Below are 17,046 nucleotides of genomic sequence, written 5' to 3' on the forward strand. Positions count from 1 at the left end.
GAGCACCCAGAAGCACAGAGCACCCAGAAGCACAGAGCATCCATCTCTTCACCGCTACCCCACACCCTCCCAGAGCTGCCATCCCCACCTTGAGCTGACACAGTTCCCATGGATAGAGCTGCTGTGTCCCCTCATGCTCCCCCACAGCACCCCACCCTGCCCTACATCATGCACCCCCTCATTACCCCAGCCTCCTCTCCATCCCATCCCAACACACCCCAGCTCTGTCCTCACCCGGGAACACCCCACCCGTCACCCCATCCACAGCCTTCTGCCTGCTCTCTGGGCAGAGGGACCACAAGGAGCGCAGGGAAACACCCTGCTGTGTTTTACCCTGGGTTTGGGTGACGGATTCAGCAGGCTGCAGGGCTGGGCACTGCTCCAGGCTGCTCTGTGCACTGCAGCTGAGAGCCCGGCCGAGCGGGCAGAGCAGTGCTGGGAATATCAATGAGCACAGCCTGGCCCGCACAGCCAGCGCTTTCATCCACAGGGATCCTCGGCCTCGGCCCGCACTCAGCATCTCTCTGCGGCGGGGACAGCGGTCAGAGAGGCTGGTGGGGAGGGGAAAGTGATGGGGAAAAGGGTGGTCACTGCCTGAGGAGGGAGGGATCAGGAGAGAGGGATGGAGGAGCAGACACAGCTGTGACAGAAAAGGGAGGGGGAAGAACTCCCCCAGATCTAAGCTGGGGAAGCCGGTGTTCAGCACAGACCAACACTGGCTCCAAGGGCATCAGGCAGGGGAGAGCCTGGGGGTCTGAGAAGCAAGAGGAAGAGGAGGGCAGGGAGGAATGAGCAGCATTTGGCACAGCAGGGTGGGAGGAGGGGAAGTGGCAAAAGCTACAGTTCACCCAGCAGCCCTGCCCAATGTGAGGAGCCCCAGGCAGGCAGCACAGGCTGGGTGAGGCTTCAAGGGAGCAAAGGATGAGGTCCCAAGTGCTGTAGGGCTAGGGACTGTGAGGCAGGAGAGCCCAGATGCTCTCCCCAGTGGTACAGGGACAGTAAACACCACTGCCTCCCTGCAGACACACTGCTTACGGGGGACTCATCACCTGCCCAATGTACACCCGCTGTCACCTCCCACTGCATACAGGCTGCATACACACTACTGCCACCACTCCACACACTACAGCTTGCACATCACCCCGTGCCCCTCCCGCTGTGCATCCCCCATGCCCCCTCCCACAGTACAGGCTGCACACACCCCGCTGCCACCTCCTCCTAGGACAGGTTGTGGTTCATCTCCCGTGGCTGAAGCTCTTCGATGCCCCACGGTGCTCCCACAGGCACAGGCACCCTCCCTGCCATAAAGCAAAGTTCCCCAACACAGACCTGCAGGAGCCACTGCACATTCCTGCCTTGCTTATGGGGTTCTCTGCATCCTCACCAACCCCCCAGAAGCCAGCACTGTATGACCCACTCCTCACTCTTCCTCACGCTCCCCCAGCTCCCTCAAGCACCCCACTGATGCTCACAAACACTCACAGCTGTTCTGCAGAGCCCGGCCACTTTCCAGCACAGAGAGAACTCAGCCCCTGGGACCTCACCTACACGCTCCCTCCTTTGGTCTCCACGCGCCAGAGCTACAGCTCTGTCCGCTTGATCCCAGGATCAGGAGCTGCCGTGCAGTGCCTGGGAGCTGCTCTCAGCACAGCATCTACCTGAAACTGGGGGAAACCAGGGCAGGTCCCCCATGAACCCTCAGCTCCATCTGCAGCTCGTTGCTGGATCCATTTATCAGCTCATTCCACGTGAACGACCTTGAGAAAATCCACTGACCCAGGACGGTGGGAGCCTTTCCCAGACATCTGCCAACACCTAAACCTGTAATTTATGGAGGCTCTAAGCTAAATTCTGAGACAAGACAATTTCAGTTCTGCCCATTACAGTTACAATATCCCTCTTATCCCCCCCCTGCAGAGAGTAATTAATACTGCACTGTGCTCCTGAGCCTACAGGCAGGTGCAGGCACCTCTGCTGAGCTCGCAGCAGCACGCTGGAGTTAACACCACTCCAGCAGCTTCTCGGATGGTGGGGGGCTCTGAGGACCCGGGGCAGGCTGGGTTTGTGCAGTTGGGAAAGGGTGCAGCAGATCCCTCCTCGGTATAAAACAGCCCCAAAGGACAGAGCCTGGGAGACGGGCAGAAGAAAGAGTCTCTCCCCACGCGTTCTTGCCCCAGGTTCACCAAAGAGCTGCTGAGGACAAGGAAGGAAGGGAAACGTCTCTCTGAAAGCTCCCAAAGGGAAGTAGATAGCAAGGCTGAGCCAAGCCCCCAGACTGCCCTGCCCAGCCCTGCAGGGACTAGTTATTTGGGTGGTTGCTGGTGTCTCCTTTCCTCCTCTGCAGCCATAGCATCTCCCCGCAGGTCCCAGCCCTGCCTGCCTAGGAGGCCCAGACACTTCCTGGATGGTTCAAGATAAAACCTTATGCTGTTAGCAAAACAAACTAGGAGGCTGTGAGAGCCAAGGCTGGCACAGGGCTGAAACCACCGAAGCCAGAACCACTGGTTTCCCCGGATGATCTAATCTCTCCCAGCGCCAGAGCTCCTCTTTCTCCAGCAGCCTGGTGCAGCCTTTTGGAGCCCCTGGGGAAGAGGTGAAGCTGGTGTGATGGGTGCAGGGGTGTCTGCCCCAGCTTGAGAGAAAAAACATGAGAAAGAGGAAGGGGTGTCTGGGGAATGGGGTCCATGAGTTGCGATACTTGGCTTCAGGGCCCGGGGAAGGCGTGATGTGCAGCTATGGGGATCCATCCTCCCTCCAGCCCACTGAAGATAAAAGCCTGACAAGCCCCAGGGCAGCAGCATCACCCCCAACCTGCCCGCAGAAGGGGCAGAGCCATCTTCATGGCGAGCGTGGCTCCATGGCCCTCCCACAGCCCCACCGCCGCCAGCAAGCTTGCCTGGGAGCAAGGGAGCACCTCTACTTTGTGCAAGGGTGCCCATGGCATTCCGGGGTGGGGGAGCACCCTGCTTTGGGTGCTCTCCCCCCCCCCCCGGCACTGCTGACGCACCCAGGCTCCATCTGCAACTGCGTGCGTCCTCATTCCAGCACTGCGGCGGGCGAGAGGCATCTTCCAACCCTCACAGCAGGATGTGGGTCATGCCAGCCAGGCAGGGATCTGCTCCTCCATGCGCTGGGACATGGGTGGGTCTCAAAAGGATGTGGGGATGAACCAGCAGATGCTGTGAAGGGGGATGTTGGGGTGGATGAAAGCTGGGTGGGATGGTCCATGGCTCAGACTGCCTCCATGTCCACACATGGGTGTATGTACATGCATGCATTGTGAACCATGTCCTGGAGGAAGCTGCCTCCTTAGGTGGCAAAGCAGTGACTGGAGATGAGAGACGTCAATCTGATGAAGGGGGTCAGCACCATGAGGCCTCTGGACTGGCCACACTGAGGCACAGTGGAGGGCTTGTGGAGATGACTGGCCCACATGAGCATCACCTCTGGGTGCTGCAGGGCCTGTGTACTTCAATGACTGAGGATGTGGGAAAATACGGCTGGGAGATTGCTGGGAGAAAAAGCATCTTCAGGGGCAGCAGGGAAAATAAGGCACAACCGGTCAAAAATAGAAAACTTTATTGAAGTCAATTCCAACAGGGCAGCTGAGCTCAGCCCCACGGCAGGAGCCCAGCCTGCCGCTCACCGGGATACAAAGAAGGGAGAAGGGGTCTCCATAGGGCACAAAGGATACAGCATGGTGGGGGAATGGAAGGGGTGGTCCTCACCCACAGGAACCCAGGAAGAAGGCAAAGCCACAGGCACTCATTCCCCCTCTCCATCCCTAGCTTAGTTAAGAATAGACCCGACAGGCGCCAAAGCAGAAACGCAGTGCAAGCTAACTGGCCAAACAGCCCAAGAGAAGAGGGCCCTGCAAGCTCTGGGCTCATCCCACGACCTCCTGGGACAGCTCCAAGCTCCAGTGCACACCAGCGAGCAGCCCTTCCCAGTCCGCAGCCCAGACCTACCTCTTCCCTGCCCCGCACGCAGCTGAGACCCTGGCTAGACCAAGAGCAGTGACCCGAGCGCAGCACGCAGCAGAGACCCCAGTGCCCCGCTCCTCCAGCCCCTAGCACAGACCCGGCCCCAGCACACGGCCAGACCTATCCCGCCTGGAGGAAGCATCCCGACCGCCCGGATCCGCACTCCCTCTCTGCAGCACGGCTCCCGCAGAGCCATAGCTCCGGGCCCAATGCTCGCTAAGGGAAGCCTGGTTTTCACCTCACTGGCTATGGCAGAGGGCCCAAGCCCTGGGGAAGCCAGAGCCGGAGCCTGGGAAAAAGGCAGAGCTTTGCTCCTCCACCCAGCCCCACCTGCCTGGGCAGCCGCAGCGGGTGCAGAACTCCCTTTTGGGCGGCTTTGTGCAGGGATGGTGAAAGGTTCGGCCACACCAGTGGAGCCGGGTTGGCAACAGCAAGGCTAGTGCCTTCCTCACCGCTCCCTGGATAGGGGCACGGCCGGAAACTGCCTGCCCAGAGCTGTGACGGGAGCAGGACCAGTCTGCCCTCCCCACAAGCCAGCCCAAGCAGATGGACAGACGGGAGGGTGGGCACTGCCCTCCTTGGTGCTCTTAGAACCGGTCCCCAAAGGGATTCAGGTGGGATTCCCTCCCCAGAGCCCCACATGCAGAGGCACACACATGCAGTGCCCTTCGCATCACCATCACCCAGGCAGCGCCACCAGGACCCAGCCCCGGGCGCTTTGACAAGGGCTCTGACAGATTTTGGCCTCCCCCTCACCATCCCCATCCCTTTCCCATCCCATGACCAGGCTCCGCGGCTCAGCTCCAGGGCAGTCCTCAGCCAGCCCCCCCCCGGGCCACGCATGCAGGGCTGGGGGCCAGTCCAGGCTCACTCCCACACCTCTGTCCAGATGGCTCCCCGGTGCAGCGGGGGGGCCGCTGCCGGCCGCAGGATGAGCTCTCCTACCTGCTTGTTGGTGTATTTCTGGGGGTTGGTGCGGTAGCTGTAGTCCGAGTACTGCTCGGAGCCCGTCGAGTTGTTGTCCCCAGTGCCAACAAAGGTGTTGGTGGCCGGCAGGTCCTGCACCACTTGGTGCTTCTTGGAGGCAGAGGGTGACTGAGGCTGCAGCTGGATGGAGGGCAGCGGCGAGTTGGAGCGGTAGTGGCGACCCAGGTCCGGGCTGCCTGGAGGGTAGTTGAGGGGCAGGTGGATTCGGGGGCTGTCACTGACAGAGTCGTTCATGAGGTTGAACTTGAGCGATTTCTGCAGCCCCGTCTCCTCCTCATCCTCTGTGGGCTTGGGTGGCTTTGGAGACTTGCTCTTCTTCACCTTGTTCTTGCTTTTACTGCTCTTGCTGGCCTGCTTGGGTGCATACAGGTCCTTGGTCTCCTTCTTGCCCGCCTGGTAGCCACTCTTGGCCTCCCGCTGCCGGCAGTAGCGCACCAGGACGACCAGCACAATGACCAGGGTGACAGCGACGATGCCGGCTATGACTCCGAAGAGGATGTTGCTTCGCTGCTTGCTGCGCTCATATTCGGGGTCTCCAGCAATGTCAATGTCGAGTGGGGTGTCCAGGCTGTGCCCCACCAGCGTGTCCAGCAGTGTGCGGTTGGCCAGCGTCTCATTGACATAGAAGTGCACCAGCGCCGTGCCGTGCCGCGAGGGCTTGCCCTTGTCATTGACGCGCACCACCAGGCGATGCAGGCCATGGTGCTTGCGCAGGATCTCCTTCTCCAGGGTGATGTCCCCACTGTGCGGGGAGATCTGGAAGAGCTCGAAGGGGTTGCCTCCTGTGATGCTGTAGATTAGCTCTGCATTGACACCAGAGTCAATGTCTTCTGCCTTCACCTTGCTCACCTGCTGGCCAGGGCTGGTGTGGGGCAGGATATGTTTGTAGGTGGCATTGGAGGGTGAGGTGATGAAGGGGGCATTATCATTCTCATCCAAGACGTTGATGGTCACCCCCACATAGGCAGACCTGGGAGGATCCCCACCATCTACTGCCTTGAGTCGGAAAGTGTACGTGCTCTGCTGTTCCCGGTCAAAAGAGATGCTGGAGAGAATGGTGCCAGTGCCATTCTGGATGACAAAATCCCCGTTGTCTTGCTCCACTGACAGCTGGATGCGGGCATTTTCTCCTTTGTCAGCATCGATCACCGTCACCATGCCCACAGGGCTGAGGGGTGGCATGTTCTCCATCACTGAGAAGTTGTAGCCGCTCAGCATGAACTTGGGGTCGTTGTCATTCCTGTCCATGACGTTGACGGCCACAGATGCTGTGCCCTTGAGGCTGGGGCTGCCCTTGTCTGCTGCCACCACCAAGAACTCGTAACGCTCCCGCTGCTCTCGGTCCAGCACCGCCTTCACCCGGATCTCCCCAGAGTCAGGGTCAATGGCAAAGGATCCCTTGGAGGAGGGGTCAGTCACCAAGGAGTACACTAGCTTGGCATTGGAGCCACTGTCAGCATCGCTGGCACTCACTTCCATCACCAGGTCGTCGGGCTCATTGTTCTCGGGGAAGGCCACCTCAGTGAAGCTCTGGCTGAAGACGGGTGCGTTGTCATTGACATCCATCACCTGCACCTTCAAAGAGTTGGTGCTGGAGAGGGGCGGGTTCCCCGAGTCCACCGCCACAATCTCAATGGTGTACTCCTTCACGGACTCATAGTCCAGTGGTGTGGTGGTCTGTAGAAAGTATTTCTTCTTGCTGTCGCTCCCTGTTTCACTAGCCTGCCGCAGCTGGAATGGCACATCACCCGCCACCACGCAGGTCACCACTGCGTTTTCACCCTCATCTCGGTCGGACACTTGTACCAGAGCTACTGCTGTCTCTACTGGCACGTCCTCCGAGATGTTGGCCATGCCATCCTGGTGGGTGACGAGCCCTATACCCCGAATCTCTATGGAGGGTGCGTTGTCATTCATGTCCTTGATGGTGACCACCACCTGCGTGCGGGCGCTTTTGGGGTTGGCCCCCTTGTCCTTGGCCATGACGGAGAACTTGAGGATGTTGACATCCTCGCGGTCGATGGGTCCCTGCACAGTGATGAGCCCTGTGGTGCGGTCCAGTCGCAGCAGACGCCGCACCATGTCTGAGGCTTGGTGGAAGGAGTAGTCAATCTCAGCATTGGCACCCTGGTCTGAGTCGTTGGCTTTCACCTGCAGGATGGAGGGAGAAATGATGAGCAGAGGGCATGGTGACGTGAGCCCCTCCACAAAACACCACGCTTCCCACCGCGGCTTCCTCTGGGGATGGCTGCGGGGATGGGGGGGGGAAACCAGGATTTCCTCTTCTGGGGCCAAGGACTATGGGGCAAAGAGCCTGGGACCGGCAGAGCAGCTGGGAGCGGCCCTCCGGCAAGGAGCCTTCTCCTTGCTCTTCCTGTGAAACCGGCTGGGCCGGTTGGCCATGCTCCCTTCCCAGCCAGCTCCGGCATGCAGGGAATCCTCCGGAACCCGTGCCGTGCGACCCAGGCAGCAGCAGGGAGGGACCACAAAACCGTCCCCAAAGAGGAGCTCAAGGAGCTGCCTGGTTGAGGTGAGGGAGGAGAGGATGTGCAGAGCTGCAACAGCTCCATCGCAGCATGCAGGGATGCAGCCAAGAAGGGACTGGGGCTGCCTGAGTGCTGCAAGGCACCAGCAGTTCCTGCCTGTCCATCAGAAGCTCGGCATTCGCATAAACCTGCCTTTACACCTATTATTTGCTTTCTAAAGAAGATGAGGTTTGTCTAACATTTGCCTCCTTAATCGGCTCTCCGAGCAGCCTCTTCTCTGCACCATTTGCTGCTCTGCCTTTATCTTGCTCAGCAGATTTGGATGGAAGAACGAAAAGTTGTTAAATGTAAATTCCACCTTTTACCTCCACTCACAAAAAAGGCGGAAGTCATTTTCCCCCTGAAAGATAAAAGCTGAGCAATGGCAGCAAGCGGCGGCTCAGCCCATTCTCCTCCTGGCCATGCAGCTCCCTTATCTGCTTCCAACTTCCATTCTCTTAACAGTGAAAAATGAATTCTTAAAACATTCGCATCAGAATTAGCAAGCAGATGAGAGCTGGCCGCGCTCCGCTTATTAAGATGGCAGCTGCAGATAAACACATGTCGGCTACTATCATCTCAGTGTCCCCTCCAAGCCAAATCCACCACGATCCATCCCTTTGGGTTCCCCGGGCCAGTTTGCACTGCTGCCTGACTCGGGGCAGGGACCCTGTCCCCTGCAGACAGCAAGGCACCCCCAGGATGCTGCCTGCCCCCCATCTCCTGTGCACGCCTCAGTCTCCATGGAGAGGCCAAGAGAATGCAACTTATGAAAGGGTCTATGTCTTGTCTGCAGGCAGCATTGAGATGGGTCTGGCATGAAGCCAGGCTCCCCGTGGACCTCAGGTCCCAGCCCTCTCTGTAACCCGGAGCCTTGCTCCTGCACACCCGCCACCCTGCTGCTGCCCCTCGGATGTGTCCTGCACCTTCCCATGCATCCCTTACACCCTCATTTTAGATGTGACATCCCAGGGACCCGCCTGCCCACCAGTGACACCGGGCTCCTATGACTTGCAGCCCTCCCTTGAGGAACCGTGGCAGCAAGCAGCTCTATAAATGCTCCCTGGGTTGTCCCTGCTGCAGCCAGGCAGGAGGGGAGCTGGGGAGAAGAAAGCCCCTGCACTCACCTGCAGGACCGAGTGCCCCACAGGGCTGTTTTCAGATAGCTCTGCCTCATACAGGGCCTTCTCGAACTTGGGCGCGTTGTCGTTCATGTCCAGGATGGTGATGCGAAGCAGGGCACTGCTCGCCCGCGGTGGGTTGCCTCCATCCTGCACCTTGATGGTCAGATCATAGGAGTCCCACTGCTCCCGGTCCAGGTTCCCCATGACGATCAGCTGTGGCTGCTTCTCATCCTGATCCTCTGCCACCTGCAGCCCGAAGAGCTCCTGCGCCTCTGGACCAGCCGTCAGCTCGTAGGAGGCAACACCATTGGGACCAGAGTCCCGGTCCATGGCCAGGGGGATGGGGAAGAGCGTCCCAATATTGGTGTTTTCAGGGATGGAGAGGGTGAGAACAGGTGAGGCAAAGTTGGGGGTGTTGTCATTGATATCGAGCACCTCTATCTGCCCCTCGAGCAGGCGTGGGCCGCTGTTCTGGATCAGGTCAGTGATGGACACTTCGAACTCCAGGAAGCAGGGCTCTCCAGGCAGAAGGTGCTGGCACTCACGCAAGCTCTCCCGGTCGATGGAGGTCTCTGTAGTGTAGATGTCCCCAGTCTTGCCATCCACACGTAGGTATGGAGCCCCCACTTCCAGCTTGTAGAGGTGCCCCACGTCTGGGAAGCCGTAGTCGGAGGCCAGGCTCCCTATGAGGGTGTTGGGGGGTTGTTCCTCCTGCACTCTGTAGACCACACGCGTCCCAGAGACCAGAGAAGGGAGCTGGAAGAGGAGCCACAGGCCCAGGCAGGATGCCAGCGGTTTCATCCTGCGCTGCAGGGGAGCTGCAAGGAGACACAGACACCAGACGTTAGGCAGACCCAGGACCACTCTGCCCCAGCCAGTTTCCCTGGCATCACTTTTTGGGTGCTTGGCCCCAGAGCAGCCCCCAGAGGGAAGGGGCTGGCAGAGCTGGCCCCAGCAGTGGTCCCCTGGCAGCCTCTGCACACAAGTGCCCTGGAGGACTGGTTCTGGCTTGCAAACTTTCTGCAACGCCCTGCTCGGGTGAGTAACCCCATCATTGAAACCCCAGCCTTGGCTTCCTGCAAGTGACAGGAAACCACTCCTGCCACTGTCCAGCCTCTTCATCACCACACAGGCTGTAATTAGACCCAACGAGGCACACTGACAGGGTGGACTGCACACAGCCCTGCCAGCAACCCGATGGGAGCCAGCCAGGCTCCGAGACAGCTTCTCACCACAGGAACACAGGAGCATTGTGTGCCACGCACTGCAGGGACACTGCCTGCCACGCACGGCGGGGACACAGAGGCACTGCACCCATCTGCCAGCCCTGTGGAAACAGGAGATCCCACAGGGGAGCAGGGGCTCTGCCGGTATGCTGCCTGGTTCTGCAGCTGGATGCTGCCCATCCAGCACTGCAGGGACATGGGACACTGCAGGGATGCCACCCATCCAGTACTGTAGGGACACTGGGCACTGCAGGGATGCAGGGCTGCCTCCCATCCATCACTGCAGGGACATGGAGTAATGCAGAGATGCAGGGCTACCTCCCGTCCATCACTGCAGTGATTCATGGCACTGCTTGCACTGCAGGAATACCACCCATCCATCACTGCAGGGGCACAGGGCACTGCCACGGCATGGAGAGAGCAGCACTGCCCTCCCTGCACTACCAATACAGCAGCACTGCCAGCCTCGCACTGCGAGATATGAAGCCACCACCCATTCAGCACTGCAGGGATGCAGGAGCCCCGAGATTCATCACTCCTGCACTGCATGCAGGGCACTGCCATCTGCCTGTGCTCCTCGCAGGAAGAGGAGCACTGCCCACCCCTGTATTAGAGGGGCACAGACTCACTGCCCACCCTGCAGTGCAGACCCCCCAGAGCAGACCCTGCGCCTCCCCGCTGAGCAGCGGCACTGCACAGCCCCAGCACGCTGCAACGGCAGGCACAGCATCTCCCCTCTGCTGCACAGTCACTAGGCAACCCCACACCCTGCGCCAGCAAACGCTGCTCCCTTCGCTCACTGCAGACACACTGTTCCTTCCCATTCCTCCCACTCCAGACTGGGACACTGCACACACACGCACTGGGTGCGCACCCCGCCGCTGCAGAGGCAGTGGCAGACGTTCTGCCCCCCTGCATTGCAGAGACACACACTGCACACGCTGCACCGCAGGCACCCAGCCACTGGAAACCTCCTCACAGTGTGCACACACTGCAGAGGCACTGCCAGCCCCTTCTGCGCCAAGCCACAGGCCCTGTCACCCAGCCCCTGTCTGCTGCCGTGCTTGGCCACCAGCTTTCCTGTCCCCTGCTTTCTGCTCTGGGAATGCACCTCCAGGGTCCAGGCGCTGAGCTGTGAGCGTGAAGGGTGCAGCCCAGCTCACCAGCACCCCAACATCACAGGGGTTGGGTGCCCCAAAATCAACAGCCAGAAGCATCTGCCATGGCCCCCCAGCACCACCACCCTCTCGCCACTCCCATCGCTTCCTCTCTCCATCCTCTGCACCAGGTCTGTGGGATGGGTGAGCGCTCCTCTGCCATCTCCCCTTCATGGTGCCACATAGCAAGTGCCTAATCCCTGGTGATGCGGGTGTTGTACAGATCCTCAACAAGTGGTGCATCCTGCACTGTCCACCCCAGTATTTCCTGCAAGCCAGCATCTCCCAGTCCCTCCACCCCTCCGCTTCCCCATGGACAAGTGCCCCATCCCTGGCAGTGTTCAAGGCCAGGTTGGACGCAGGGGCTTGGAGCAAGCTGCTCTAGGGGAAGGTGTCCCTGCCCGTGGCAAGCGATTGGAACTGGATGAGATTTAAAGTCCTTTCCAACCCAAACCAGTCCGGGATTATATGATTAGTGCCTCATCAGCGGCACAGAAGAGAGGAGATCTCCCTCCACAGGTGAAAACACATCTCTTTCTGGAGATGAAACTATGGTCCTGAAGCCTAGCTTGACTCTGCTCCCTTGCCCTACCCTTCATGCAGGGAAGAGGTATTCCCACCTCACTGAGAGCATGCACAGCTGTCCAAACCAGCACAGAGATGTACATCCACAGGAGGAAGGGAAGAGGAAATCAGGACTATTCCATTCCCACACAGGGCTGAGCACGGAGGAGGTAAGAAGTTGAGCAGAAATACAACGCCCCTCTTAGTACAGTCAAACCCCGGCAACGCATGTACATACACATGCGTGTGCACTGCCTGCATGTACCCGTGTGCACTATTGGGTGTCTGTAGGAAAAGGCACACATGTGCCCACATGTGCACTAGCAGGGCGTGCAAGCAAGCCACAGGTGTGCATGGAGCACATCCATGCCTGCACCAGGGCAGCGTGTGCACCAGACACAAGCTTGCACTCCTGCACGTGTGTGTGCACCGAGCAACGCGTGTGCCTGCGTGGGGGGACCATGTGCGCATGTCCCTGCTGCCACCGGGTGTGCATTCGGGTGATGTCACCCCACACAGGGGTACTTACACTGTGTGTGTGCCCCGTCTGGGTCACACGCGTGTCTGCAAGCAGCACACGTGTGTGCTCACACCAGACCCCTACAGTTGCCTTCACAGGGTGGCTAAACCCACACTGAGCTTCATCACGCCTGTGCTCCCTTTGGACATGGGGAGCAGTGAGCATGGGGAGATGGGGAAGACGGGCAGCCCCGGATGCTGGGAAGGGGGTCCCAAAGGACACCCCATCTGGGAGCAGCACCCGCGCCCATCTCCGACTGTTTGCACAAGCCTGTTTGCACTAGGCTGGGCCATGACTGTCGATGACGTTAGCGTTATCCTGACTAAGCCTTGGTGTGAGGTGGAAGATCGCAGGTAAACGTGAAAGTTCCCGACCCAGTGCAATGCCTCACAGAGCCCTGACTGAGAGCCGGAAACTGGGAACGCCTGTGCTGGCCTTGGAGAGGGAAGGGAGTCACACAAAGGTGCCCAGCACCTATGTTTTCTGCTCCAAAATGGGCTGGAGCCTGAACCTGAGCCTCATTCCCACAGGTGAAGGAAACCTTCAAGGGAGGAAGAGAGGGGCTGGGTACCAGAGCGGGACCATCACCCCACAAGGGGTGTGAGGGGCCCTGGTTCACTGGGTGAGGAATCCTGCTCAGCGCCTAAGGGTGCGAATGACACAGCGCAGACGTGAGAGCCCAGAGCTGGGCGTGAGGAGGAGGAGGAGGAGGAGGAAGGCTCCACCACCGGAGAAAAGCACGTCTGTGCAGGAGACAGAGGCTTCCCAGGGGCTGGTCCAAGGCATCGGGCTATTTTCCCATGGGATCTAAGGACCATCCCACACTTTCTTCTCTGGTGCCAGGCACCTTTTTTCCCGACTTGCTGGCAGAGCACGGAGCACAAAACTCAAAACCCCTCCCAAAACAACTATTCCTCCGCACACACAATTCTCCCTACGGGGAGAGTGTGAGAGAGACTGAACCACATGAGAGAGGCGTTAGTCACGCTGCTTAATGCATGACTGGGAAGCTCTCAGAGGACAGTGGCATGCAAAATCCGACAGAATTCAGCCATCCACCCCCCAAAACAACCCAAGTCCTAATGAGAGAGAGGTTATAAAGCGCCGAGAACTGAAGCAACTGCTTGAACAAGCTTGTGCTGCCTGCGATTCCCACAGCCCCTTGGCACCGTTCCACAGAAGGCAGCACCGCTCCGGGAACGGGCACCAAAGTCCACCCTCTTACTGCTCCCAACGGCTGATTGCGTGGCTCGGAGCCATGCTTACAAGTCCATCCAAACCCTGTACTGAGCACACAAGTCCTAATCCCCCAATCCCCACACACACACTCACACATACCACCCCCCCACCCCCCAAGCTCTGCTCTGACACTCGGAGCTGGATGTTAGAGCTGGAGCAACATCCGAGCAAGCAGCAAATGCAAATCACGGCTTCACTCCAGACACGGGGTTGGGATCAAGGGCCATATTGTCCAACAAACGGCCACCGATGCTCAGTCCTGCTTTGCAGGCACAGATAGACTGGATCTGTGCATTTCATGGCACGTCCCACGGTTTCCTTAGGCTCCGGCTGCCACTGCGGCTGCTCGGCATTTACACAGCCTGGGCCCAAGCGCCCCAAGCCGGAGCACCCGGTGATGGGGAACCCCACTCGCTTGTGGGCAGCTTTACCCCCCAAACCATCACTTAGAAGCCGCACAGGGATGAAAAGAGGGCGAAATCCGAGGCCCTCCCTTCCTCCTGCCCAACTCCGGCAGCCAGCGAGGCAGAGACCTGTCAGAGCCTCCCCGGGCTGGCAGCCTCCATCCTCCCACCCCGGGGGTCCCTCATAGCTCCTCCGGGCTCCTGTCCCCTCCTGCTGCCTTCCCAGAATGGACGGGGGTTCTGGGGGAAGGAAAAAATGCCGCGGGCCTGAAACACCCCGGCAGGGCCGCAGGGAGCGGCTGGGGAGGGGGCACAGAGGATGGAGGAAGGGATGCAGGGAGGCCGGGAACGGCTCCGCGGCCGCCCGGCGGAGCGGCCCGGGCTGAGGCTCCCGCGGATGGCAGCGCCCCGCTCCGCCGCTCCCCGCCGAGTCCGGGGGGATGAAACGGGGCTTCTCCCGCCAGCCCCGCACGGACACCGCGGGAAAACACCGCGGGAGCCGCTCTCCCGGCACCGGCTCCGCACCCAGCCCCGCGCACCGGCGGCGGAAACCGGGATTTCACTCGCACAGACACCCCGCTCCGGCAGCGCACCCCAACACACAACCGCAGCCTCGACACGCACCTCCCCTCTACCCCATCGCGCCCAGGGCACACGCAAACGGGCGTGCACAACAGCCAGACCCCTTCACCCCGCTCCTCCCGCACGGACACGCAGAGCCCCGCTCCCAGCTCGCCGCAACTTCTCCGGTTCCCACGCACAGCGCGCCCGAGCCGCGCTCACACCCGGGTGGCAGGAAGGGGGGAATACACAGCCGGGGGTGGCAGGAAGGGGGGAATACACAGCCGGGGGTGGCAGGAAGGGGGGGACACACAGCCGGGGGTGGCAGGAACGGGGATACAGAACGGGGATACCCCCCCAGAGCCACCCCCGACGGGCAAAAACCCACCCAAACCACGCTCTCGCTCCGCCACAGCCGCGCACGCACAGGCACCCCCCGCCGCCCGCCCTGCCCGCGCCGCACAACAAGTGGCAGAGCCGGGCGGGACCGGGAACCGGGAGCCGCCGCCCGCGCTGCCCGGCGCGGAGGAGCGCGGAGGGACGCGGGATGCTCCCAACGCCGCCCGGCTCCGCGCTCCCGCACAGCGGCGGGGTCCCGCCCGGGGCATCCCGTACAGCTCCGCAGGGTTCCGCAGCTCACCGCGGCCGCGGGCGGCAGCTCCCGGCCCTATCGCAGCTCTTACTTGGATGCGGACAGCGCTGCGCTCCGTGCCGGCCCCTTGCACGCTGATCCAGCGGCGTCTGCATCGCCTCCTCCCTGCCGGGACCGGGCTCCCCGCACACCCCACCCCCCCCCCCGGCTCCTCTCGATCGTTATCCACGGATGAAAATCAAATTAAAAAAAAAAATTAAAAAAAGGAAAAAAAGGGAACACAAAAATATAAATCTAAACGTCCCGTGGGAACCGCCCCCCTTTCCCGGGCCGGGGCTGCGGCTCCTCGGCGGAGCGGCGGCGGCAGGGCTGGAAGCAGCCCCGGTGGGCAGCTCCGTCCGTGCCCGCCTCCGTCCCTCGGTGTGTGTGAGGATGTGCAAGGGAAGCGCAGCGCAGGCACGGCCCCTTCCAGTCTCCCCGCCGCTGCCTCCGCCTCCCGCCACCACCGCGGGGAGGTGGAGCTCCGGCTCCTTATCAGATCCCGAGTCCAGGCGGACCGGGGCGAGCGGGCACCGGGGGCCGGGTAGAGCCGTTTCAGCGCCGGGGCTGCCGGCCTCGTGGTGGTGGAGAACGAGGGGTCTCGCAGCCCCCCGGACCTTTTCACCCCCCGGACTCCTCCATTCCTTACCCACTCGCGTGTGGGACGGGTCTCCCCGCTGCTCTTACCTATGTCTTCACTCGTTTTTCATCCCGCTGTGCTAAGGGGTGGGAGCAAGCCCATGGGGGGCCCTGCACACCCCTCTGCGCACCCCCCAAACCAAGCCGGGCTCCCAACCCAGCAATGGCTCCCACAGCCCTGCCCATGCATTTCCAGGCACTGTGGCCTGGAAAAGCGACTGTCCCCTCCCGTCACACCTTGGTGAATCACGCTTTTATTGCACTGTCGGGACTGGGGGAGCAGAGAGCACTTGTGAGCTCCCAAAAGCACCTGCGAGCTCCGGCTGCCCTTGCCGTGCCCTCGCAAGCTCTGCTACCTCGGCTGGCCCCATGGGACCTCCGGAGAGGCCTGGGGACCGCGTCCTCCAGGGATGTCGCTTCCCCCGGTGCCTCTCTTGTGTGCGAGGAGAGCCAACGCTCCCTGCCAGCTCGCTGGCTCTGCAGCCTGGCCCTGCCAAGGGCCTTAGCGCTCTCAGATGGAGATGCTGGGGTGGCCCTCGGCACCGTGAGGGCTCGTCCCCAAGCAGCACCCGCCGTCCCCGGCCGGTTGCAGAGCCCTTTTCTGGCCAGGACGAGCTGTGAAGCCCGTTCTGCTTGTCCGCAGCGTGCGGCCGGGAGCCCCGCTTCCCGCCGAGCCACGCCAACCTGTTGCGCAGCGCCCACCGCCGCACACATGCTCAGCTCGGCTGCGATCGCTGCACCATCTAGAGGCTGCGCAGCCCTGCTCCGAGCAGCCCTGGCTCCGGCTCAGCCCAAACCACACCGCTTCCCCCTCCCAAGAAGGCTGCTCAGCCCCTGGCAGGCCTTCTCTTTCCTGCTGGGCAGGAGGAAGGGGCTGGAAAGGAATTTCTCCGGGTGGGAATCCCTGCTTTCCGCCAAGACTTCCTGCTCCTGCAGAGATGTCGGCTTCTCCACATCCATGGCTTGGTGTTTTCTTCCCAAGTGACAATTTTCATGAAGCTGATTTAGCAGAAGATGTGGAGTGAGAACCCAGGGAAGGTCAAAGCCCACCATGGAAGGGCAAGGAAAGGAGCTGCAGGGTTTGCCAGGGTTTACCTTGCTGATAGAGCTGGGGACCCGCACAGAGAGGGGGAATAAACTCCCTGGAGACAATGTGAGGTTTAATTTACTAGTCAATGGCAGCCCTCTTTGGAGGGCCAGAAAGCTGCAGCAAAGGGAAGAACAAAAGGAAGTGACCCCACGGATCCGAGGCTGGCTCTGGGGCGGTGAAGGCAAACTGAAGAGCTCATTGGTGACTAAAGGTTTCTATTTCACAAGAGTCACCTGTAGTCAATAGTCATGGGTGCCAGGAGCACCCAGGAAACTGTCCATGAACCCAGTTATCCATTTGGTAGGGAGTGGTGTCTGCCATCTACAGCCTCTGCTTGAGCACGTTTTGGAGAGGCAGATACAGGCTTTATGGACGCAGGGGGGGACACAGCCCCCT

At 60.6% G+C, this 17,046-nt stretch overlaps 1 protein-coding gene across 3 annotated transcripts in view; it reads right to left on the reverse strand.

Moving 5' to 3' along the window:
• PCDH1 (protocadherin 1) overlaps nucleotides 1-15,366 on the reverse strand; it is a 52,201-nt gene extending 36,835 nt beyond the window's left edge. For 2 of the 3 annotated variants that reach the window (XM_062629257.1, XM_062629258.1), the window contains exons 1-3: nucleotides 14,974-15,366; nucleotides 8,623-9,437; nucleotides 4,929-7,121 (exon numbers count right to left, since the gene is read on the reverse strand). In XM_062629257.1, coding sequence (XP_062485241.1) covers nucleotides 4,929-7,121; nucleotides 8,623-9,437; nucleotides 14,974-15,037 — 3,072 coding nt within the window. In that variant the 5' untranslated portion in view covers nucleotides 15,038-15,366. The remainder of the gene's footprint in view (nucleotides 1-4,928; nucleotides 7,122-8,622; nucleotides 9,438-14,973) is intronic. The other variant, XM_062629256.1, reaches the window with a different exon arrangement.
• Between the last annotated feature and the right edge of the window lie 1,680 nt (nucleotides 15,367-17,046).

Source organism: Pezoporus occidentalis, unplaced genomic scaffold, assembly GCF_034315485.1.
Source record: "Pezoporus occidentalis ecotype Australia unplaced genomic scaffold, CSIRO_AGI_Poc_V1 ctg33, whole genome shotgun sequence".
NCBI lineage: Eukaryota > Metazoa > Chordata > Aves > Psittaciformes > Psittacidae > Pezoporus > Pezoporus occidentalis.